At 39.3% G+C, this 26,057-nt stretch overlaps 1 protein-coding gene across 3 annotated transcripts in view; it reads left to right on the forward strand.

Moving 5' to 3' along the window:
* Nucleotides 1-12,296, forward strand: part of LOC109384474 (histone-arginine methyltransferase CARM1-like) — a 257,878-nt gene extending 245,582 nt beyond the window's left edge. Inside the window, exons 13-14 of one of the 3 annotated variants that reach the window (XR_002124405.1) lie at nucleotides 374-469; nucleotides 5,570-5,656. Coding sequence is in view for 2 of the 3 variants with exons in the window: in XM_019645877.1 (XP_019501422.1) it covers nucleotides 5,534-5,659; nucleotides 11,661-11,670 (136 nt within the window). In the remaining variant the exon portion in view is untranslated. Of the gene's footprint in view, nucleotides 1-373; nucleotides 470-5,533; nucleotides 5,664-11,660 lie in introns of those variants that run through there. The other 2 variants (XM_019645877.1, XM_019645878.1) reach the window with 2 other exon arrangements.
* The last annotated feature ends 13,761 nt before the right edge of the window (nucleotides 12,297-26,057 follow it).

The raw sequence follows: 26,057 nt of genomic DNA on the forward strand, positions 1-26,057 counted from the left end.
TATATATATATATATATATATATATATATATATATATATATATATATCACATCTTCTTTATCCAATCATCAATCAAAGGACACTTAGGTTGTTTCCATGTCTTGGCCTCTGTAAATAAAGCTGCAATGAACATCTGAGCACATATGTCTTTACAGATAAATGTTTTCAGATTTTTGGGGTAGATACCCAAGGAAGGGGATTGGTGGGTCATATGGTAATTCTAGTCTTAATTTTTTGAGGAGCCTCCATATTGTTTTCCATAATGGCTATATCAATTTACATTCCCACCAACAGTGTGTGAAGGTTCCTTTTTTAAATCATCTGATTGATGACATTTAGGTTGCTTCCAATTTTATTTATTTTTCTATTGCAGAAACTTATGCACTAAATATGCTTGAATATATAACTGGCACAATGACATGAATATTTCTAGGTGAGATGCCTAGAAATAGAAATGATGGACCAAAAGGTATGTATATGTTACAGTCTGATAGATACCACCTTTCTCAGTGGTTACGCCATTTGCCACCCACACAAGCAATGCATAAGTATGCTCATTGCTCCACAATTTTCCCTAAACTGGATTTTATCATTTCTTTGGTTTTTGCCAATCTAATAGGCCCCAAAAATAATTTTTAAAAGTTATATCTGGTTGTTTTGGTTTGCATTTATTGACAAAGTTAGGTCACTTTTCATATGGTCATTGGCTATTGATGTCGTCTACTTTAGACATCATTAATTATGAAAAAATTATTCTTGCTGTTGACTCAATATCTTACTTCCTATAAATTCTACTCATTGATCTTAGTTACATTTCTGAATTCAAAATAAATAGATCTATTCCAGCCTCCAAATAGCAGCTGTTCAAATATGTAGAGTCCTACGAAATATCCTCCTCATCTCTGTCTTCAGACTAACTTCCTGAACTCCTCCCTTCTATAAGAATGATTTTGAAATAGTTTGAAATTCTAAGTCCACCCCTATGGAAATACCCAGGTTATCAATGGCCCCTTTAAAATATTTCCCCAAAGCTAAAAGCAGGACAGCATGTATATTCTGGTAAGTGCTGGCACAGAGTGACAGTGACTGCTGCTGTTTTGAGTACTATACTTATAATAATGTAATTAAAGTTGAAATTAAGTTTGGAGGGCCATTTTACTTTAATGTTTAGTCAATTAAAACCAAAAAAGCGCACTTTTATATGATCTAGATATAAGATTAGTATACAGCACATTTTTGTCAGCTTTGGGTCAAGTTTTTGCACTCATGCATTCATTATGCTATTTTTAGATCCTTACTAAAGCCAATGATTTATTTACTTTTTAAATTATTTTGTGTTGCATATTAGTCCTACCATTTTGTATCATTTGCAAACTTAATAGGCCAATTTTTATTTAAGAGCTTTTAAGCAGAAAGAGGCCAAGGATGCACTCTTCCTTCAAAACTTACACCCTAATCTACACCCTTTGAATTTGGTCATGGAAGTAGCTCAAAATTCACCCGCCTGAACTCGTATCCAGCCCACATTCCTCCATCCAGACCAGAAGAAAATATGATACAACCTTTGTTGAATGGGCTATCCAGAGAAGCCTAATCTCTGGTTTCACTCTCATAGCCCAGTCCAATAACCCTGCCCAGAAGAGAAGTGAAGCTAACTGAACCTAGCTCTTACCAGTTTTTAGTGGAATTGTACTGGATCTGTAGGTATCAGAACTTTCTATCTCCTGAGAGAGTTATTTCATTTTTTAATAGATAATATAGTCACAGTATTCACAATAAAAATGTATAAAATGGTTTACAATGAAAAGTCTTTCTCCCAGTGCTGGTCTCCATTCGTGCCCCTCCTCCTCCATCATATAGGCATTGCTGCTGTTCCTTGCATATCCTCGCAGAGTTTCCTTCTGGATACAGTCAGTGTATTGGTAGGGATAGGAATATATGTATAATTTCCCCCTGCTTTTACAGTAACATTCTATATCTGTTTTCTACATCCTAATTTTCTCACTTAACAGTACATCTCAAAGCTATTTCCACAGCAGCACATTGAGATCTTTCTGTTACTCTTCCTCGAGTTACTGTATTTCCACATCATGATCGTCCTTCATAAAGGTTATCACTTCCTTCATAGCAGTGAGGGCTTCAGTGCAGTTTTAAAAATGTATCAGAAAATGTTTGCTCACATTTTTTTTCTGTGCCATGGCATCATTTATCTGACACGTGTTCTCCATGTCAGTACATTTTGCTAGTGTTTTTTATTTCTTTTTTCCTAATATCTTTGTATTAATGTTATGGTTGTTCATCATCCAATTAAGGGAGCATTTCTGGACAGCAATTTACAAGAAGTTCCTGTGGTTGTGAGAGATGTGATTGTCTTCATGCTCTTCTTCACAACTCACACTGTCTTGGGTTGCCTCAGAGTCATACTGCTTCCTGCAAATATGGCTTCTCTGTGAGTCTTTAGGTAGTTCCACATGTTCCAGTTCCAAGAGTATTTCTGCCAGGGAGTCTGACTCACCCATTCCTGCACAAGATGTTACAAACTAGGAATGAAGCTTTTGCATTTCAGAAGATGCTCTTCACCTTCAGGTTATTCATTTTTACGAGCATTTTCTGAGATGTGCTGCCCTGGGCTCTCCTGCCCATCTTTACACTTCTGTGCTTTTTTTCGCATGGCTTACAACCAGTCTCAAGTGATTTAGCAGCCCTTGCACAGAAGTTGGAGACCGCAGAATATATCTTTCTCCTGATTTTACAGAAAATGAAGTCTGTAGTGTGTAGCATCTTTCTATTCTTGTTTTTGGATGGCTTCCAGGAGGACAAGTGGAAAGTGCTGACTGATACCATTCTGACCCTGGAAGTTACCACTTGCTTCCTGAATCCTTTTAAACCATCTGTTTAATGACCAGTTTAAAACAAAGAAGAAGAAAAAACTGTGCTCAGGAACAGTACCCAACAGCTGCCTGAAGTTTTGAACTTCACATTTTCTGCTTTGTGCAAACCAGTATAATTCTTTTGTTTTCAAATACTTATATTTTAAGAATACTTTAAGGTGTAATTAGGTAAGTGAATTTACATCATCTTTTTTGTTCATTACTTTTTTTCTAACATATCTTGGGTTGCGTGCTTATCTGTCATATTTTCCTACCCTTCTCTCCTTCACTCCCCTAATAGGTAAGAAGGAAGCAAACCATTTACCTCATACCCTTGCCTCATGACCCCCAGGGCTTCTACAGCCCTCCAAACCTTTATTATTGCATCAGTGCTGTTATTTGCTTATATGTGAGCTTCCCAAAAGAGGGCCTGGTGTATCCCTCCTCATTTAATGCATTTCTGAGACCATACAGTGTTGTGGGATGACTTCTACCTGATAAAGGAATCATAAGTTGGTGACCCCTCTCTTATTAAAAACTTAGTCTGGCACAATGGAAAGAAGATGCTAAGATATCATGGGCATGCAGTACTTTGCAGGAGGAAGAAAGGGAGGGAGGGAGGGAAGAAGTTCTTTACCTTGCTTATGTAGTGAATGAGGCTAGGTTTTGGGGTCTGAGGTCTCTTGATTTTGTCTAGTCTCTTCTGCATACTGATTAGCACTTGAGTGATCATGGGCAAGTTAAAGAATCTCGCTAGCACCCCAGTTTCTTGACCTCATCATCTGTAAAAGTAGAATTTATAATAATTGTCTCAGTAGGCTTTCTCAAATATTAAAGGAGAGAAAATAGTATAGTAATTAACACATAGTAGGTCCGCAGTAAATATTAGTTCCATTTGGTCTTCGCTTATTCTCTTCCTTGCTATTTTTGTATCTCATCAGATTTTTTTTGTTTTAAAATTATTGTTTTCCTTGGTATTTTCTCAGCACTTCCTGAATGTCAGTGTTTCCCCACTGTTTTTTTTTAGTAAGGTGCTACCTCTTTGTTCTGTCTTGGATGGGATTTCTCTCTCCCTTATTGTCAAATAACCTTTTAAACTCTGACCTCCTGGGAGAACTCCCTGTGCAACCACACAGGTGTGACAATGACTGCCCTTTTCTTCTCTGCCAGGACCATTTATGATTGTACTGTTAGCATTTTATTTTTGACAGCCTCCCATCATTCTTGAGCTGTCACTCATTTTATTGCTTTGGACACTAAAATAGAACTCATCTTTTTAATGGATTTTATGAAATTTATATCCCTTAAGTTCACAGAAGTGGTCTCGAAAGTTTTTTTATCATGTGCACCTATGATAAAACCACTTTATGTATGTGCCTCCCTGGTATACTAATATTTGTTTTCTAATTATGTGTATGTATACAGTAATAATAATAGCATAAAACTAAGCTCTCTATATAAATATATATATATGTACATATATAATATAAACATATATACACATACACACATGCATAGACATGTATATATACACATATAGAAACTCATACAATGTGTATTTCATGAAACATACAAAAACAGAAATTAAAAAAATAAATTGATAAAAATACATATATGTGCTTTAGCCTGGTGAGTCTATGTCTGAGAATTTATTGCAGAGAAATAATCATAGATAGGACATAGAGATGTATTACAAGAATGTCCTGTGCAACAGAATTTGTCATAAAGCTAGATTTATTTAACTGTAAGTAATATGTTATTATAAAAATAGAATTATTTAGCAATGGGAATTACTAAATAAGTCATGTCATATCCATATAATGCTATTGAAAAACACATTTTCAAGAATTATCTTGTAGGATAAATGCTTATTAATGTTAAACAAAATGAGATATGAAGGTATTTTTAAACATCATTTTCCTGAAAATTTGCATCTATAAATACATAGAGGGGGGGAAATGTAGAAGGAAAATATGCTATAATTGCAAGGTTAAAAATATGCTATAATTGCAATGTTAGCTGAATCTTTGTTTAGTGGTATTATGGATTCTTTTATATCTATTTTTTTCTTATTTCCCCATTTTTTGACAGTGAATATGTAGCACATAATCAGAAGAAACACATATATTCTTGTGAATGACTAATAAAAACCCCACAACATGTCCCTTCAAGATTAATCATCAAGAATGTCATATTACTTGTTCTTATCAGCCAGTTCCTCTTGTTGTAATTGCATGGGCCTCTTAAAATCAATCATATTTGTTAGCTGTTTTACATCAGTTTGAGGTTTTAATTAGGCAATCCTTTCATGGTTAGGATTGTTTGGGTACATCCATGGTGACCTATAAAGTGTCTCTGTTACTTAAAGCCATTTCTGTCATTGATATCGGTAAAGCTTTTTTTTTTTTTTGTAGAAAAAGAAACCACTTTGGCCAATCAGAAGTACTATTACCTTTATAATTTTTAGATCAAGATAATATAGCTATCCAACTCTTCCAACAAACAAGACATTTAAGTGCCTCTACTAATATTAATAGCATCCAAATAAATACACTCAGACATATATAAAAATACGTACTCTTAAAACCTTCATGAAGTGGGTATGTATAGAAGATGCCCTGAATGTATTATATGTGAATAACTAGCCAGCCTTGTGAGATAAGTTTTTGTTTCTGTTCTGTTTTGTTTTTGCCATACAGACAGAGCTATGATATTCAGATCACGGCGCTGATAAACCAGACGGGCTTCAGATCTGGGAACATCCTCGATTTAAAGAATCCTTTCTTTAGGTAGGAAATGTTCTCATCCATTTCACACCTGTGTACATAAAAATCTCAATTAACCATATGACCAGGTTAAGAGGTTCAGCATAATTTCATCTTTCCTAAGAGGAGAAAAAGCATCTACTTCTCCTCTCTAAGGAGTCTTGGATCCTGATATGGAGTTGAATATTTTTTGTTGAATTAAACAAAATTCAATATATAACAACCTGGTCCTGAAATAAAGAGCCCTGGAGAGTCCCACAAAGTGAATTCTCATTATACAGCTGAGCTATAATGAGCTGTGTGACCTCAGGCAAAGTCACTTTTCTTCCGACATTTGGTTTTCTCATCTGCAAAATGTGGAGTTTAAGATGCTCTCCTTTGACCTTCATTCAATACAGGATGATTTTATGTGGTAGTTATTCCTATATGTACATCTAAAACACGAATCCATTGAAAGTATATTTTTGAGACATTTTTTGAGATCATGTAAGCCAGGGCATACCTCTCTTCAGAAGCTATGCAGATTTTGTCTGATACAAAGTACTGCCTACAATGAGATGAGTACAACAAATATTTCTGGAAAAACTCCCTACCTTTACACCTATTCATTATGAGCTAATTAAAAATCCACACATGAGATCAATCACACAAATAAAACCACTGGACACTGTCACTCTACTTTCTTAATGAAAACAGACATTTCCCTCATAATGTCTCCCTAAGGCTTTTGCTCAAAGCATTATGTTTCTATATCATTGAAAAGCTTGAAGAGAAGAGGAAACTCAGTAAACCAAGCCAAGAATTATTTGACAGAGATGTGAAAATGAAATTTTGACCTTGAAGGTAGCGGGGCAGGCAGAGCTGCAATTGTATATGTTGTGTGCCAGTTGTGACACGTGATATGACTCTTTGAAATCCATTGCCAACTAGGCATGTGGATTTCATCTTTAATTCTGGGGGGAAAGAGGAGTTCTCATTCCCATCGCTCCTTTACCCAGTCCTGCCATGTAAAGTAAAGGACACCTGTTTTGTCCTCAGAGAGAATAGACTGATGACTCACCAGTACTATTTGACCTTCCTAGGTCTCAATTTTCTCATCTGTAAAATGAGATAAAGAACACAAACCTCACTGGGAGACTGCAAAGATTTCCATACTGTGTCCAGTACTTAACAGGTCACATAATTAGTGCTCAGTAAGTGCTAGTTTCCTTCTTTGCTCCCCTTTCTTCTTGTTCTCTGTTCTCCAACTCTCCAGTAAGGTAAAAAGATAATGATTTGTAGTTCATTCCAAATAGAGTCATTTGGATCTTGGGAAAGGAGGTAGATTTTGGGAAGATTTTTAAAAACTCACATTTGAATGCAAGTAAACTAGTAACACCTGAGTCCCACTTCATCTTATAAGAACAAGGTTTTTACCAGAAAACCATCTAGAGAGGGCCTCAGTCTTGGACTTGGCCAGCCCCTGCTTTGTTTGAAGGCAGAAACACAGTGGCCACAGAGACAAAGTGAGAGCTTGTCAAAGGTCTAGTGATATCCAGGATGGCCATGGGCCCTGTCAAGACAGATGAACTATTCAGAGAAGAGCAGATTCCTTTTCTTTTCACTTTTTCTCCTCCTCAGCAGCAAGTCTGACTGACATATTTAATTAGACAGTTGAGGGTGTTTAAAAATGTGACTCCCCTGAAAAAGATAAACAGAGTAATATCTACCTGATTTCAAGGCTGAGTATAAAGCTACAATAATCGAGGAAATGCGGTACTAATGAAAGGATGACATGTAGATGGATGGAATGAAACAGAGATCATCAACAGACCCAAACAGATATGTCAACTGATTTCAAAAAAGATGAAAAGGCAACTCAATGGAGAAGTGATAGTCTTTCAAAATTGGTGCTGGAATGACTGGATATCAGTATGCAATAAAAAATGAACTTTCATCCATATTTCACCCCATCTATAGAAATAAACTCAACAGAGATCACAGATTGAAATGTAATACCTAAAATTATAAAAATTTTAGGAAGAAAACATAGAAGAAAATCTTTGTGACCTTGAGTCAGACAAAGATGTCTTAAATATGACACCAGAAACACAATTCATGGAAAGAAAAAAATAATAAATTGTACTGTATCAAAATTAAAAACTTAGGATCTTTGAAAGACATTAAGAGAATGAAAAGGTAAGTCACAAACTGGGTGAAAATACTTGGAAATCACATTTGAAAATCTGGAAAAAACTAATATCCAGAATATAAAAAAGAATTAGTGATATAATACTCTCAAAAAAGCCCAATAACAGAAAAACAATTTTTTAATAAAAAGGCAAAAGATTTGATCACTTTATCAAAAAGACGTAGTAGCAAATAAGTAAATGAGATGTTCGACATCATTAGTCATTAGGTAAACTCAAGATAAAATCATAATGATATACCACTGCACACTATCAGAATTGCTAAAATTATAATTCTGACAATTTCTGACAAGTGCTCGTGAAGATGTGGAGCTGCTGGAACTCTCATTCATTGCTGGTACAAATACAAAATGTACTTTTTCTTTTTTTTTTATGTTTCAGTATGTTTTGTTGGTGTATTTGGCTATTGAAAATGGAATTTCTTTTAAAAAGAATAATTTTTGCCTTTTAATTTACTGTTAACAATTTGTATATGTGCCAAGGACTGCAGTAAATGAAAATTTGCAGGTCTTTAGGAATTTTTTTTTCTACACTTGTTTATTATTATTATTATTATTATTATTATTATTATTATTATTATTTTCAGGTGTACAAAACAATGCAATAGTTATCCATTTCACCCCTCACAAAGTGGCAACGCCCCCTACCCCCATCCACTGCCCTCCCACCCCCGATATCATACATATCTATTACAATTCCATTGACTCCATTCCCACACTATACTCCACATCCCATGACTATATGTATATATAATTATAGTTGACATATAATATTATTTAATGGCAGCTTCAGATGTACAATGCAGTGGTCAGGCCTCTACACCGTCCATGAAATGGTCTCCCTAACAAGACATGAGACCATGTGACCCCCTAAAAAATATTTACAACATTATTGATTATATTCCCCAGACTGTCTTTCCTATCCCTGAGGCCATATTGTAGTTACCAATTTATGTTGTCTCGTCCCTTCCCCTTCTCTCTCATCCCCACCCCCTTCCATCTAGCAATCATCAGTTTTTCCTGTTTTTCCTCTGTGTCTCTGAGGCTATTTCTGTTTACATTGCTCATTTACTCAGTTCTTTAGATTCCACATATAAGTGAGATCATATGGTATTTGTCTTTCTCTGACTGACTTATTTCACTTCACATATGTTCTGTAGGTCCATCCATATCATTGCAAATGGTACAATTTCCTTCTTCTTTATAGCTGAGTAATACTCCATTGTGTCAATGTACCACAGCTTCTTAAGCCAGTTGTCTACTGATGGGCATTTCGATTGTTTCCAAGTCTTGGCTATTGTAAATCGCACTGCAATGAACAGGGGGGCATATATTTTTTTGAATTCGTGTCTTGGGTTTTTCTGGATAAATACCTAAGAGTGGAATTGCTGGGTCATAAGGAAGTTCCATTTCCAGTTTTTTGAGATATCTCCATACTGATTTCCATCGTGGCTGCACCAATCTGCAATCCCACCAACAGTGCACCAGGGTTCCCTTTTCTCCACAGCCTTGCCAGCACTTGTTGTTTGTAGATTTATTGATGATAGCCATTCTGGCCATGGTAATGTGGTATCTCATTGTGGTTTTTATTTGCATTTCCCTAATGATTAGTGAAGTTGAACATTTTCTCATATGTCTGTTGGCCATCTGTATGTCCTCTTTAGAGAAATGTCTCTTCATATCTTCATATCCTCTGCCCATTTTTTAATTGGGTTGTTTGTTTTTTTGGTGTTGCGTTGCATGAGTTTTTTATGAATTTTGGGTATTAACCCCTTATCCAATATCTCGTTGGCAAATATCTTCTACCATTCAGTAGGCTCCCTTTTTGTTTTATTGATGGTTTCCTTTGTTGTGAAAAAACTTTTAAGTTTGATGTAATCCCATATGTTCATTTTTTTCTTTTACTTCCCTTGCCTGCAGGGATGTATCAGTAAAAATATTGCTCAGGGTAATGTCTGCAACTTTACTCCCTATATTTTCTTCTAGGAGTTTTATGGTTTCAGGTCTTACGTTTAAGTCTTTAATCCATTTTGAATTTGTTCTTGTGTATGGCGTAAGGAGGTGTTCCAGTTTCATTTTTTTGCATGTGTCAGTTCAATTTTCTCAGCACCATTTATTAAATAGACTATCTTCACCCCAGTGTAAATTCTTACTTCCATTGTCATAGACTAACTGTCCATATATGCATGGATTTACTTCTGGGCTCTCTATTCTGTTCCTTCCATCTCTGTGCCTGTTTTTATGCCAGTACCATACTGTTTTGATTACTGTAGCCATGTAGTATGTTTTGATGCCTGGTAGCATGATACCCCTGACTTTGTTTTTATTTCTCAGGATTGCCGTGGCTACTCGGGGTCTTTTATGGTTCCATATAAATTTTAGGATTATGTTTTCTATTTCTGTGAAAAATGCCCTTGGTAGTTTGATAGGAATTACATTGAATCTATATATTGCTTTAGGCAGTATGGACATTTTAACTATATTAATTCTTCCTATCCATGAGCATGGTAGGTGTTTCCATTTATTTGTATCTTCGTTAATTTATTTCTTCAGTGTCTTATAATTTTCTGAGTACAGGTCTTTTCCTTCTTTGGTTAAATTTATTCCTAAGTATTTTATAGTTCTTGAAGCAATTGTAAAATTTTCTCCTTCTGATAGTTTATTATTGGTATGTACAAATGCAACTGATTTCTGAATCAAAATGGTACTTGTTATGTAATTAAATGTTCACTTACTGTATGACCCAGTGATCCCACTCCTAGATAATTATACAAATGAAATGAAAACTATATTTAAATGTTTATTGCAACTTTATTTGTAATTACAAAAAAAAAACTGGAAACAACTAGAATGTCCGTCAACTGGAGAATGAATAAACAAACCGGGGTCTATTCATACAATGGAATCATTTTCAGTAATAAATAGGAATGAAGTACGATACACCTAATAATACAGATGCGTCTCAAGTACATTATGCTGAGTAAAAGAATTCAAACTCAAAAGGCTGCATATTATATGACTCCTTTATTTGGCATTCTGAAAAAGGCAACACTATAGATACAGAAAGCAGATCAGAGCTGGGGGTGGGGGAGGGTTAAGTATAAAGGGGGATGGAAACATTTTTCAGGACAATGGAACTTTCTATATCTTGATTGTCATGATGGCAGTATATGGCTGTATGAATTTGTCAAAACTTGCAGAACTATACAATGAAAATGATGAATTTTACTGTATGTAAAAGAAAGTTTTCAATTACATAAAAGCTTACCAAAAAAAGGGGGGGAGGGGGATGACTACGTAAAGGGATAGCAGAAATCAAACAAAATGATATGCTAGGCAGTGGCAAGGCCAGGGATGGGAAATGGGTGTTATTTACATTCAGTGGTCTGGGCGGCCTCCCCAAAGAGGGGTTAGCTGAGTAGAGACTTAAATGTCAGGAAGCAGAGCAGATGGGCCAATGAGCAAGCAGAGCCTTCTGGAGGAGAACAGCAAGGGCAACGTGAGCCGATGGACTAGCAAGAAGGGAGAGAAACAAGTCGATTCTTAGCCTTTGCTATAAACCTTTAAAAAGAAACAGCTCTTACAGTGAACAAAAATCTAGATCATCATTGCAGATCCGAATTTAGGCTATGCATAATCAAACGTACTAAATATAGTGAGTAAATATAGATCTAAGGGTGCCCATAAAAACTCCAGGGAAGGGCACGGGATTAGGAAGAGGGGAGGAGGAGGAGACAAGGAGGAAAGGAGAGGAACACAAAATTGGCTTGCCTGCCGCTTTGGATCTTGGTGGAACTTATTACTGTCGGTGTCATAGAATCACCTTCTCTGTTTTAGGTTTGCTTAGAAGATAGTCACAAGCCAATCAATAAGTAAAACGAAGGCCTAAGAAGTCCCTCGACATCCAAGTTTATATTTCATGTTCCTAACATGCATTCTAAATTTTACAAGGATATTTAGGTTTATTTAAATTCTCTTTTTTTTCTTCTAACTCTGAAATGTGCACCCTAATTTTGTTGACAAGCCTATTTCTTGGTGCTTCTTAGACTGGCTTTTTAAAGCTTTCTGCGTGTAGCTGAAGAATACTTTTTTAAAACAATTTTTGGTTCCTCTTTATTTGTATTATTATTTTAGTAAAGCCATCAGCATTGCTTCAATTTCTGAAGTATTTAAAAAAGAAAGTTAACAAAACCCTACCTCATGTTTATATGTATGTATTTGTGGATATGACTTAAGAGCTTGTTAGGAGTGATCTTCTATTTGCAATTTTAATCTGACTGCTTTTGCACATATGTTCAACAAATCAGTAGCTATCTCCTAACTCAGCAGTGTGTTAAAGATTTTTTGCCATATTCATGTAATGGAATGATACGATGTTGGGAATGTTCTTCACTGGCCATATTTGATGACTCTGTACATACTTAAGAAAATAAAGATGGAACCTTTGTCAGTTCTCTTAGGTTTACAATAAAAATGTACAGCGTAAGATACCAATGGGGCCTCTCCTTTACTTTAAGACATTTGTTATATGTCACATGTCAAATGGTGATGAAAGATGATCTTTCCAAAGAGCAAGTTTTCCCCTGGCCCCAAAAACCTTATAAAAATGGATGTCACATCAGCACGACAATCTAATGAAACTCAACAGGCAACCTGCTCACTCTGTCAGGGGGACTGGAATAAATAGCAACTACATATTCGCATCAGTCAGTCAGTCACCCGCAGCTTTCAGCTTTCCACTCTGGTGCTTTCGCTCATTCTGGCCACTCAGTTTGAAATAGTTCTTCCCTTTCTATCCCAACAATCTTTCTCACATCACTTCAAGGCTCTGTTCCAATACACCCTCACCAGCATGCCTTATTTGACCACCTTCCATACTCACCAAAAGTACCCTTTCCCACCTTTGTTATAGCTCCTACCCCTCTCCTGATTAAATCCTTTTTTGCAGCACTTTATCACTTTCTACCCTAAACACACACATACCTTTTTCTTCTATTAATTATTTCTGGGCTGGATCTGAGTCCAATTCATTTTTTAATTTCTCACAGTGCCTAAGAGTATGCCTAAAATATCGAAGGTACTCAATAAATGTACATTGATTAAATAAATTTATCCTAAAGTTAAGAGTAATTGGAATTATGGAATCAGGCCTAACAATGTTCTAACTGCCTTTCAGGCATGGTAGGCAGAAACTATGTAAACCCTGGATTGTAGAAACACAACATGGCATTCGCCACTGTCTAAACCCACACCCAGGGCAGACATTCAGAGTCAATCCCAGCACTCCTTCCTGCTGAACCCTAACTTGGCCTCACAGTCCCTCTCAGCCTGATGCTCTAAAAGACCATTATTAGTTTGTAGAAGTGGGCACAAAAGATGAAACCCATGACTTTTAAGGAGTCAAAAAAATTGATATTTCCCAATCTTTGAGCAATCCCAAAGATCTGTAATATTTATGCATTTTTAATTTTCCCCATGATTTTGTTGTGGTGGAGAGATCAGAAAAAGAGGTTGGCCAAGCTCCAGAATCAGTATTGAATAATCTCCCCTTCTTGGGTAAAAGGAATTAGGGTGCTCTTCTTCAGCTAGCTCTTCCAAGCCTTCCCCCATCTCATACAGTTAATATTTTTAAGTCCAAGGCCAGGAGAAAAGAATTCAAAATAGACTATTTTTCATCACATGCCAAACTCTGGAGAAAGAGAGTGACAGGCCTAGGCCCCTCTGATCACCCCTTGGGGGTTACCTCTTAACCCACCACAGTATGGTACTAGGTTCCAACCTCTAAATAGGGGAGACCCCAGCCTCTAGACAAAGGATTTTTTATCCTGATTAGCCATTTTAAATGAATGAGGAATAAAAATGGACCCCGATCTTATCAGCAAAAAGGAAAACATGAAGCACAAATTTGATATCCCTGTATGTTACAAGGTGGGTGTTGGGGAGCAAATGTCTTCTTGTCAATCACTGAGAGGATGCACCTCCATGTAATCGATAACTCTCCTGATGTATTCTTTAAAAATTGTTTTTCATCCTCTTCCCCTTATTTTTGGAAATTTAAGTACATTCTTAGTAAATGTTACTAAAAAACAATATAAAGTGGTATAGGCTAGAGTTTATGTTATTGGAGGAATTTAGTAACTTTACTTATTCCAGTCGTATATCTGTAAAATGATTAAGAATCAAAGCGGATTGCTTATTATGTATACATTGATTGTGTTTTGTGGGGAAATCACATTACAAAGGTACTTTCAAATTTGAAAGTGACCTCACAGCAAGTCCCCTGTAAATATCAAGGGTAGATTCTGAATTTAGGGAAACCTTTGAAATCTCAGTCTTGCATGAAACCATCCTACCACAATTGAGACCAGCACCTCAGAGTGTAGAGGCAGGTTGGTCGGGAGCGGATGTCAGGGGCTGCTCTGAGGTAGCCTGTTCGAGATATGCAGCCAGGACTCCATGGGACTGAGAAGTCGCACTGGCTGAGAAACTCCAGGACATACACCAGGAAGTCTCTGGAGAGGTTAAATTGTGCATTTGACTGCCAGTATCACAGACTTTGACTGCAAATACCTTAAACAACAAAGAAATTTATTATATCACATAACAAGAAGTCTAGAGGTAGCGTGGACTCCATGATTGATGACCAGTGATTTCACCAAGAACTGAAGTTCTTCCCCCCTTTTGGTCTTCCATCCTCCCTCATAGCCCAGCACCCCCTGTGTGGGCACAAGGGGTGCCCACATCTCATCCGGACACACCAATGTCCCAAGTCATAAAAAGAGGCTATCACTTCTGGTGTCTCCTCTTCAGAAAGTATGATGATGGTAGTTAATGTTTATATAACACTGTGTGCCAGGCGTCCATTCTAAGTGCCTTACAAATACAGTAAGCCTTCACTTAACATTTGTTAATTCATTCTTGGAACTAAGACAGAATGACATATAAAGAAACCAATTTTACCTTAGGCTAATCTATATAAAGAAGAGTTACATTTCTTCAGCATCTCATCAACATTATAACGAAACAACATTGAAAGAAAGGATGTTATTTGAGGACCTACTATATTAACTAATTTTGATCCTTACAACAACCCTATTAGGTATGTACCATTATTGACACCACTTAACAGATGAGGAAATGGAGGCAGAAAGACTAAGTAAATTTCCTAATGACGCACAGCTAACAAGTGGTGGAGCCGGAGGTTTAAACCAGATAGTCCACTCCAGAGTCTATGAAACACAAAGCTCTCTCTATTGCAAGAAAGCCTTTCCAAAAGCAGCCCAGAGACTTGCTTTCATACTTCGTAGGCCAGAACTGAGCCACATGTCCACCTCTAAACCAGTCACTGGCAAGAAACATGAGATTATCACGAAGAGGCTGAAACAAATAAGATTGCTTACTGACTTGGAGGTAGACTCATCTTTTCCAAGGGATGAAAAGTCAAGTTCTGTTCCCAAGAAGAGAAGTGGACATAAGGCAAGGAACCAGCAATGCCTGCTTTGAGGGGCTGCCGACAGACTGTCCAGCTTCACAACTAATTCCATGTCCTCTGCCTTCCTAAGGTAAGATAGCATGTTACCCCATAGTCATCCGTGTATGTACCTCTACCTTCTCCCACTTGCCTGCAAGCACTCCGAAGATAGGAACAAATCTCACAAATCTGCATGTTCCCCACAGGGCCTGGCATAGGGCCTTGCACGTAGAAAGTGTTCAAGAAATGTTTGTTCATTGTAATTGAATTTTCATTCTCCAGTCTACTTAATTGGAGAGGTCATCAGTTGGCCATGCTCAAGGCAGCCAGATAATGCATTTTCACATTGCTCTAGCAATCAAAGTCTGAGAAACTTTCCTTGCCATGCAAAATAGCATGAAATCACACATTAACACAGGTCAGTGCAAAAGCCTAAACTTATTAAATTGTTAGGGTCTTGCACTCAGCACCCTTGGAGGTAATATCCGTGTCACATTTTTATTATGACTTGACATTTCCACTATAAAGAAACACATCAGAGAGCCATAAGACAGAGCAGGCTACATGATTTACACCGTGTTATGCAAAAAGAAGATGTGAACACCCAGCCTAGGCGGATAAGTCAATCTCACCTTTCATGGGCCTATAGCTATAACCCATGGTGGACAGGGGACCCCCAAGAGATTATAACTTACCAGGATTGAGTGGGCAAGAGGACCCAATGGAGTTAGTTACCCACTGAACTCACAGTGATACCACCAGACCTTAGCAGGGACGGCATGGCCTTGACCCACCCCAAAAAGAATCAGGATGCATGCATAATGCTGACCCTACCTGTGCCTTGCCTTGGCTTATGCTAGGGACAGAGTGTAACATTAGAACTCAGGCCAGCGCCACCAGGTTGCTGCAGTAATCAAAGAGGCAGGAGCAGAAAGGCCAGCCCGAACCTGGGTCTTGGTGGGTACATGAGAACTCATCCAGAGAGGCAATAAGGAAGCAGAACCACTTGTGATCCCCGGCTTCAAGTCCCTGGTATGTGCTCCATAGTTCCATCATATTTCACTTACAAAACACAAATTCAAAGACAGAAGTATTCAGGATTTCAAGATGGTGACCACAGAGCATTAAACCCCAAACACTTTTGAGCATAGGATCCTGTACAACTGCACTTAACACTGATCCTGGCCTTAGATCACGTATCCATCTGTGGAGAATATACAGAGGGTGCCAAAAACATGTATATACATTTTAAGAAAGGAAAACGGTATTAAAATTGTAATAATATATACCGATAGCAAAAGATGAATACAAGTCACTTTTGACTTCTGCAATTACAAGAAGTGCTCAAAGTGGTTACCATCAGTGTCCAGACACTTCTGATTATGGTGAAATGCTTGAGCAACGTTGACCAAAGTGTCCACTTATATACATTTTTTTGGCACCCCCGGTAGATACCATTTTAAGACGAGCTTTTATACAAAAGCTTATTGAATGAATGAGCTTATCTAATGGGAGGAGGAAGAAATTGGACAATGAAGAAGGTAAATTGTTCACCGTACAAGTGTTCATCCCATGTCCCATTCAGGGGCTCTTTCCCTAAATGTATGCCATGGTGACTTTGGACTTTATTTTGTAAACAGGTAATTAGGTGCCATTTTTTAAGTAGAGGAGTGACACAATCAATGGATCTTTTTGGTGGCAATATGGAGGAAGAATTCAAGGAAGTAGAGACTCTAGGCAGGAACTCAGCTAAATTCTAAATCATCCATTACTGAAAGTGATATTATAGCACTGTAGTTAAGGGTGTGGGCTCTTTAGTCAGAGATACCTATGTTCAAATCCTTGTTCTGTCAGGTAGATAATATGGACTTGGGCCAGTCACATGCTTTCTCTAAGTTTCAGTTCCCTTATCTGCTAAAAGGAAGTAATAACAATAGGGCTTTTGTGAGGGTTAAATGAAATGATATATATGAGGCACTTAACACAGTGCCTGAGTCATTAAATGTAGCTGCTATTATTATTATTATTATTATTATTATTATTATTATTATTATCATTATTGGAAATGGATCTTAGTTACTCCTCCCAGTTCCATGTTTATATCCTTTTCAAAACTGCTGTGCCTCCAGTTATAAGAGGCAGAGGGGTCATATGCCTGGCCACCCCATCTACCAGCCTCTCTTCCCTCTGCAATCTGTAATTCCTTGGGGCAAAAGGGGTAACTATTTATTCCTTCTCCTACTTCATAGCCTTATTCCCTACCTTTGGGCAGCAGCCTCAAGATCTGGCTGTACAATAATGGAGTAGCATCTTAACTATAGAAGGAACTCTTGCCTGGGTCCCTTATATATCAAAGGAATTTAGAAAAGTCCACCTTCTGTTCATAACCTAATTTTAAAAACATTGCCGTACTAAAGATGTAACTTCATTCACTTATTCATTCCTTTATTCACTCACCCTGTCTTGCCCCAGGTCAAAAAGTCTATATAAAGGATGATCTAAAGGATGATGATTTAAGGAAGAAACTAAAATATGTTCGTTTAATTTTTGAGGCATATTGTCTCCATTAAAAACAGAATTTATCATTGTTATAATCATGTGATAATATGATTATCACTTATCTCAAACCTACCAGGACATATGTAATTTGGGAAATAAACAAAACCAGTTACACGTCACAAGCACCAGAAGCTTCTGGCACTATTTCCCAGGTATTAGGAAGTACACAGAAATTAGAGTGAAAGAATGTATTTATCAAAACAAAAACTCTAGGGTCACGTGCTTTCAAAAGTGGAGGGGTTAACACCATGAGCTTTAGAATCAGGCACAATAGGTTTGCATGTGTGTGAATGAGAGTGCTGCATGCCAATATTGCCAGTTTTCTTCTTCCAGGAGGAAGAGGATCATAAGAGGCTCATATTTCCTAGACCCCTTGAAGTTAGACATGGCCTCGTGAATTGCTTTGTGAGCATTGTGAGATACAGTGTGAGCAGAAGTGGTGCATGTCATCTCCATGTTGAAGCATTTAAGAGACAGTGTGAGATTCTCCATGCCAGCTCTCCCCTCCTGCCTCAGTAACTGCAGAATTCCTGTGAGGGATGTGCCATTACATGATAAAGCCACTTTCAGCCTGAATCTTTGAATCAATCTGTGCATCCCTGAGTATCTCAGAATGTCCATGTCAACCTATGTTATACATGTAGTTTGAGCAAAAAACCAAACCATTATTGTTGTAAACCACTGAGCTTTGGGAGTATTTCTCATTGCAGAATTATTAAGCCTGTCCTAACCAATACATCATCACTCTAGGCCTGAGGATCCATAAATAAACAAGATAGTATTTTCCTTTTTCTATTACAGCAAGAGGGATACAGTAAAGATATCAGCAAATAAGTATATAAAATATTAGACAATGCAGAGTGCTGTGAAGGACATGATCCTGGACAATGGAATGTGTCCTGGGAGTTGCTTCCTAGGCAGCAGTGCTCAGAGAAACCTCACTGAAGGCTGAGTGTTGAGCTGATGAGGAGGGAGCCATGAAAGATTTGTTGGAGAAAACTCGGGCAGAGATAACAGCAATTTGAAGGTGTGAAACAGAGGGGTGATGTGGTAAGTTTTATCCTGTGTTCACTCTGGTTGCTTTTGATAGACTGTATGTGGGCAAGAATGGAAACAGGGAAATGCTGATATAACAGAACAAAGACAGACAGAATGTTAGGGCTAGGCTGTGGTAATGAAGATGCTGAGAAGTGACCAGAGTAGTAACAGAATTTGCTGATAGATTGGCGGTCAGTAGGAGAGGAAAAGAATCAAGGTCAACTCCTAGGTTTTTGGTCTGAGCAACTCCATGCTGTTTACTAAGATGGAGGAGATACAGGGAGGGAAAAGCTTGGGAGGGAACATCAAGAGTTGTGCTGTGAACCTGGTGGGTTTCAGATGGCTACTTGATGCCAACATGGAGCTATCGGGCTGGCAGTTTGAGCATGTGTCTGGAATCTGAAAGAGCTGACTCTGGAGATAGGGTTGGAGAGTACAGAGCACACAGATGGTGGTTAGAGCACAGGCCTGGATGAGGTCCCTTAGAAGATAGTATGGAGAAGAGAAGAGACCCAAGAGCAGAGAACTCTAAAATTCAAAAGTTGGAGAGAGTAGAAAGGGTCAGGAAAAGAGACTGAGCAGTTTGCCCAGTAAGGTCAGAGGAATGTGGGCATACAAAACAAAAGAAGAAATTGCTTCAAGGAGGTGGGATGAACAATATATGTCAAATGTGACTATGAGGTCATATATGATGGAAACAGAGGTCTGGCCAATGGAATAAGCAGCATGGAAGTTAGCAATTGCCTGGATAAGAGCCCATTACAGGGGTGAAGAGTGAAGGGGATGACGACAGAGTGGAGACAGTATATCTAGACATCTTTTCCCTGCTGTTTTGAAATGGAGAACAGCAGAAAGATGGGGTGCGCCCTGGGTCCCTGTATCTGAATCTCTGCCTTGACCACCTCAGACCCTCCAGCGTCATCTTAATAGACTGCATGTGGGCTGGAGCCTTTCCTGAATCTTAGCCCCATGTCTGGGAATGTACAACTGTCTGCCAGACTACCCTGAGGACAGATTTTTGCCTACAAGAATCCCCATTTCAAGTATGAGTAAACCACATACGCAGGAGAGAGATGGACAAAAAGAGAAAGAAAAGAATTAAATCTTTCTTCATAAAACCAGGGAAGTGCTGTGTACTTGACAGTAGTCAGTGACAGTGCTGAGCTCCCAAAAAGTATGATCATAAGGGAGATGTGTGGTGATGGTAAGAGGGTCAGAGGCCTCACATCATCAGCAATTACAAACAAGACGATAGACGGTCACAGTGCTGGGGGTTGTTTAAATTAAATTTTGAATCGTCAATACATTCACATGGCTCAAAATTTTGAAAGCATAAAGGATATACAATGCAGTCTCCCTCTGACCCCTGTTCCGCATCCTTCCAGTTCACGTCACCAAAGTAAACATGTTTTTTGTCCGTTCTTCCATATGCACACATGCAAATCTATGTGCATTTTTCTTCTCTCTCTCCACCTTTTGGAGCAAGTGATATTATACCTTACATGCTATTCTACATCTACAAGACCAGGAATTGGGCAACATGGAGAGAAGTAGATTTTTGCAACTTTGCCTAACAGCTATTGAATTCATGATAAATATTGGGTTGTCGGAAAAGTCTTGACGTATTTTTTTCTGTTTTTCATTGCAAAAATGTGTCAAGGGTTTTCCGACAGCCCAATATTTTTAGGAAAGCAGTTTTTATTAGGTAGTGGGCTGATAAATGGAGTCTAAATTGAGTTCTCATGTGTCTGTGGGTATCTGTTGAATGAGGTGGACCTGTGAAGAGGTGGGAGGTGCCCAGGAGAACAAAAGTAGGAAATGTGACATGTAAGCATTTTTATGTAAGTTCCCAGGGACTGTCATGGAACTTTGCCAGTGCTGATGGGTTTGCTCACCACCACCCCATTCCTTCCAGCACTTTTGGGAAGGCTCTGCCCTCCTGCCAGCACACCCACAGGGGTTCTTGACTGGCTCTCTGTGAAGTCAGCCAGCTGCCAAGATCACCACCTGTCCCCTGTCAAAATTGGCCCTATATTGCAAATGCCTCCCTTTTGGCTGACCACCTTTGCAATGCCGCCCTCAGGGTTTATTGTCTAACCAGGTCCCCAAGCTCCTGGTTGGATGTCCCACCACCAGCTGCATGTCTGAGCCCCTCTCCGAGCAGGGGGCATGTGCCTCTTGAATGTGAACCAATTCTAATATATATTAAAAAAAAAATAGGACCCAGTTTTTAAAATTACCATCTGACATGCCAAGTGAAGTGAAGCTCATTTTCAAATGATTCCCAGCTGTCATAATAGCATTGTGCCTGAATGGCTCAGTCATCACAGAAGCAAGGAGGACAATTTTATTTCATATTTGACCTGATACCAGGAATTGTGATTAGAAGTCAACTTGAGATACTTAGAACAGCTACTTATAATCACCAATTAACATTTGTACATTGCTTTACTGTTTTTAAAGCACTTTTATGTACACTGTCATAATGTAGTAGGGTGTGATGGTGGCCCCAAGGAGAGAACAAAACTGAATATTTTACTGCCTAAGCTTAGAAACAGGAAGGAAATGGGCAGGTTCTTACAAAAAGGAATATCAAAAGAAGACCCCGGTGCTAAGCACAAAAGAATAAGCACTGGGCCACCGAGTGGCTCAGTTGGTTAAGAGCTCGCTCAAGAGTGTGAGCTCTGAGCAACAGGGTTGCAGGTTCGATTCCCAGCTCGAGCTGAGCTGCCACTGAGCTGTCAACAGGTGGCAGGATGACTCAGCTAAAAAAAAAATTAAATAAATAAATAATAAGCTCTGACAGTGCCAAACCTGGAGGGGCTGAAATAAAAACATTGTCAATCCTTGTCAATATAGACATGTCATGAAAGGAGGGTCAAGTCAAACTGAGGTCCTATAACAATGTGTTCAAGATAGAGCACTGTGAAACAACGGTTTGGCCAGAGTAGGTTGTTTGTAGTTTTATCTATTGCATAGGTAATACATAGCTTTGTACTAAAGTATCATAACTGCTGATAAACCAAAAGGGAAAAAAATGGTATATGTTAGGCTTCTCTGTCTAGCCTCGTCTCCACTGATAGCCCCAATTTGCTGCTTCTTTCCCTAGTTCCCTAAGAAATACTTTCTGGCTTCCTGTCCAACCTGCTCCCTCTTCCAGTGGTTTGGGAATAAACATTTCCTATTGATGACTCAGTAAGGCCTTAACTGATGGTAACTGCATTTCCTGAAGAATTGGTACCCATAGTTATCTTTTGTCCCAAGCTGAAATGCACAATATATCCATATAAATTGTGAAAGGATTTGGCTTGATTAATGTCATGGCAATGAGTGCCAAGCAAAATCATGATTCACCACATCTGGCAATTTTGATTTGCCAATTTTGAATAAATATTTTCTTCATGGTGCTTTCCCCAAAGAGTTGTATGGAACTGGCTGGAACACATCTTTGTGTTTGCACTCTCCACCGTCATTCCATTTGCCTATTGAGTTCTCTTGCATACAGTAGGCACTCAGTACATGTTTACTGAATGAAAGTTGTCTTTTATAGAGTGTAATGGAGCTCCACTATTGAATTGATTCAGTAGACTTTGTTTCGCGTAAAATCCTGTATGAAGCCATTGTCCTGATGAGAAAGTTATAGCTAAATTGCTGAAAAAGACTGATTCTCCCCCTTTGCAGTAAACGTGTGGAAATGTGTAAGGGTTGATGGCAGGACTACAATGTGATGAGTCTGATTGTGTACATGTGTGCCTGGGGTTACTGCTTTATTCCCACGCTATGGGAAGTTCCCAGCAAATGACCCTTCATTCTAGCACTTAGAATTCGTTCTTCTCTCACAGCTCTCTTCTCTGGACTTCCCCTCCCTCCAGAATTCTTCTCCAGTTATACCCAAATGCTCAAGTAAATCTTGATCTAAATTTTTGGAGAAAACCAGACTTGGGCCATCCTGGGCAGATTGGAAAGTGGAGCTCTCCAGAATGAAGACCAGGGATGGACAAGAGAATGGAACAAGAGCAGGAAAGTGGCCGATAAGATTCATACTGGCCTAGCATTTCTGGAACATGTTTGAGGAGCTTTTTTCTAATAATGTTAAGCCTGCAGTCACCCCAAATTCTGTCCTTGCCCACAGGTGAGGAGAAGATCAGGGATGGGACTCAGGGGGCAGGAGAGGTGAATGAGTGCAAAGAGAAGTTGAATTGGAGAAAAAAAAATACAGGGAAATTGTAAGTGGAATCATTGGAAATAGTAAGGATTTATCAATAGTTCTCTTCCCAGGTGGCTGTTAAAGAGTTATCTATCTGTCTATCCATCTGTTTATCTATCTATCTATTCATCCATCCACTCATCTATTTATCCATCCTGCCTCCAAAAAGATTTAAGTTTGTTTCCAAGGGTAAATTTTATATAATGATGTAGTATAATCTATAATTTGGTAGAATAACTAAGAAATACAAGGATCGGGGGACAAAATGGAGCCAAGAGTGGGCTGACCACACACACTTGCTAAGGGACTGCTTCTGACAGTAATAGACAGTGATACACAAGCCCAAAGTGAGCATCGTGCTAACCCTCAGGCTCTGACCTATGTCTTCCTCTCCAAATGTGCCTCTCCGGTTGTGTCTTGCTTGGACCGCACACCCACTTGGACTTTGGGGGGTGGCCTCTATATGCAGTGGGTGACAGGTAGAAAGCAGACCTACCTGTGTGTGTTTCTGAGGATTGTAGATGTTAAAACCCAAATGCAAAAAAATTGGTTCACTTGTGTAAGGCAAATTAACAGAACTCGCCCAACTATAGAAAATATCTTGTCAGAAATTATAAAACATTAATTTTTCAGAGCTAAAAAAAAAAAATAGCAAGGACTTCCGGTAAGATGGCGGAATAGACAGACGCTGTGCCGGCTGCCTCCCAGGATCACACCAAAATTACAAATAATTTATAAGATATTCAACTTCGGAAGTTCCCTGGACCCTAGATGAGCAGAACCTCTAAATGAAGGACTTAAAGAGGAGGCCACGTCGAGTCTGCACCCTACAGACTTCAAATTCTAATAAAGTAAATATCCGTCTTTAATATCCCACATAAACAAAAAGCTCTTTGGGGGTTCCCCCTTTTTTACAGAGTAAAGGGGTCTTGAAACCAAAAACTGAGAAAACCACTGTAGTTTATCCTTAGCCATATTTAGTCAGATTCTGGCTCTGAGCTCATGAAGCACCAGTGTGATGCAATTACCAAAAACTCCATATGAGGCCCTGGCTAGGCTGAGCTTTATGCCCGTTAATAGCCCAGGAAGCTGATTTTCAGTAATCTGTTGAACTTGGACTACTTAGCTTGTTTGCTCCCTTATTGCCCCCGTTTTATTTTTTCCCTTCACCCTTGTTTTCTTTGTCTCATTTTTTGTTTTTTATTAGTTTTCTTTTCCCTCTTTCCCCATTTTTCTTTTGTTCTTTTTTTCCTCGTTCTTTTAATTTTCTCAATTTTTTGTTTTCTCATTTTTCAAAATTTTCATTATTTTTTCTCGTTTTTTTCTTTAATTTTTTTTAGTTAGCATTGTTGGTACAGTTAGTATATTTAGTCACCATAGTTGTTTGTTAGCACAGTTGGTGAGCCCAGTTAGTAACATCAGTGAGTATAGTTAGGTCACAATGTCTCATGACTTTTCAGACATTCCTGTTGACCAGGGGCACCACCGTGGCCATTACAAGCTGCTGGAAACCATTGGCAAGGGCAGCTTAGTCAAGGTGATGTTGGGACGGCATCTCTTGACAGGGACGGAGGTGGCCGTTAAAGTAATTGACCAACAGGCTGTCGAAAGACTTCAAGACCTCTCCTGCAAGAGGTACGCTGTTTGGCAGGCCTGCACCACCCCAGCATCATCCAGCTATTCGATGTGATCAGCACCATGGAACATCTCTTCCTAGTGATGGAGCTCGTGCCAGAAGGAGACATGCTGGATCTTCTTCGTGAGCACAGCCGCATGCCAGGGAACGTGGCCCACCACGTCTTCCAACAGCTGGTCTCAGCGGTACATCATTGCCATGAAAACGGCATAGTGCATAGAGATATAAAACCACAGAACGTGCTGCTAGACGGCTGCATGAACGTTAACCTGGCAGATTTTGGAGTGGGAACATCTTTAAAAGGCTGTCAACTCAGCACGTTCTGTGGCACCCCTGCGTATTTTGCCCCAGAGCTCTGCCTGGGCCAAAAATATGGCCCTGGCGTGGAGGTGTGGGCATTGAGGTTGCAGCTGTACAGGATACTTATGAACACCCTCCCTTTCCCTGGAAAGAGTTTGAGAGATTTGCAGCAGGAGATACTAAATGGGCAGTATCCCACTCCATTCTGTTTATCCTCAGAAGCACAAGACCTTTTAAAGAAACTACTAACCCCCAACCCCGAAGACAGACAAAACCTTCAAATCATCAGGCCAGATCCTTGGCTGAATCTGGGTCAAGAGGAGCTGAAGCCATATGTGGAGCCACCCAGCGGTGTCACAGACCCCTGGGTAGCCAGGAAGATGCTGAAGCTTGGCTTTTCTTGGGAAAACGTCGAGAACGCATTGTCAAAGCATACAGTCACATACCACATTTTAAAAACAAAAAAGCCATAGTCAATTATCACACCACTCTCATGGAACCCTTTCATCCTCCAGAGCCGCAGAGCCGCAGTCCCTCCCCAGCCCACACATCTTCCAGTTCGTCAGCCATCCTGGAGTCTAGCACCACCACTTTGAAGTCATCTGCTGAGTCCTGGACCACCTGCCCACCACCCAGACCAGTGTCCAAGATGGCCACTCCCAAGCCCAGTCCAGAGGCCACGACCACCACTCCCGAGCTCAGGCCAGAGGCCAGGACCGCCGCTCCCAAGCCCAGCCCAGAGGCCAGGACGCCGCTCCCAAGCCCAGCCCAGAGGCCACGACCGCCGCTCCCGAGCCCTGCCCAGAGCCCACCACCATCTTTATCCCAGCGCCCCCGTGTCTCCCTGGAGACTCTCCCTTCAGCCACAGCCTCAGCATCTGCAGTGTAAATGGAGAAGAAATCAGCCAGGGCCTGTGCGGGGTGGTTAGGAGGTGCTTAAACTTTATAAGAAGACCTTGTTGTCTACTACCCAAGAAGGGGCCATGGAGGTGTAATAAGGTAACGCCCCTTTAGGTTTAGGAT

This window comes from Hipposideros armiger, unplaced genomic scaffold, assembly GCF_001890085.2.
Source record: "Hipposideros armiger isolate ML-2016 unplaced genomic scaffold, ASM189008v1 scaffold_95, whole genome shotgun sequence".
NCBI lineage: Eukaryota > Metazoa > Chordata > Mammalia > Chiroptera > Hipposideridae > Hipposideros > Hipposideros armiger.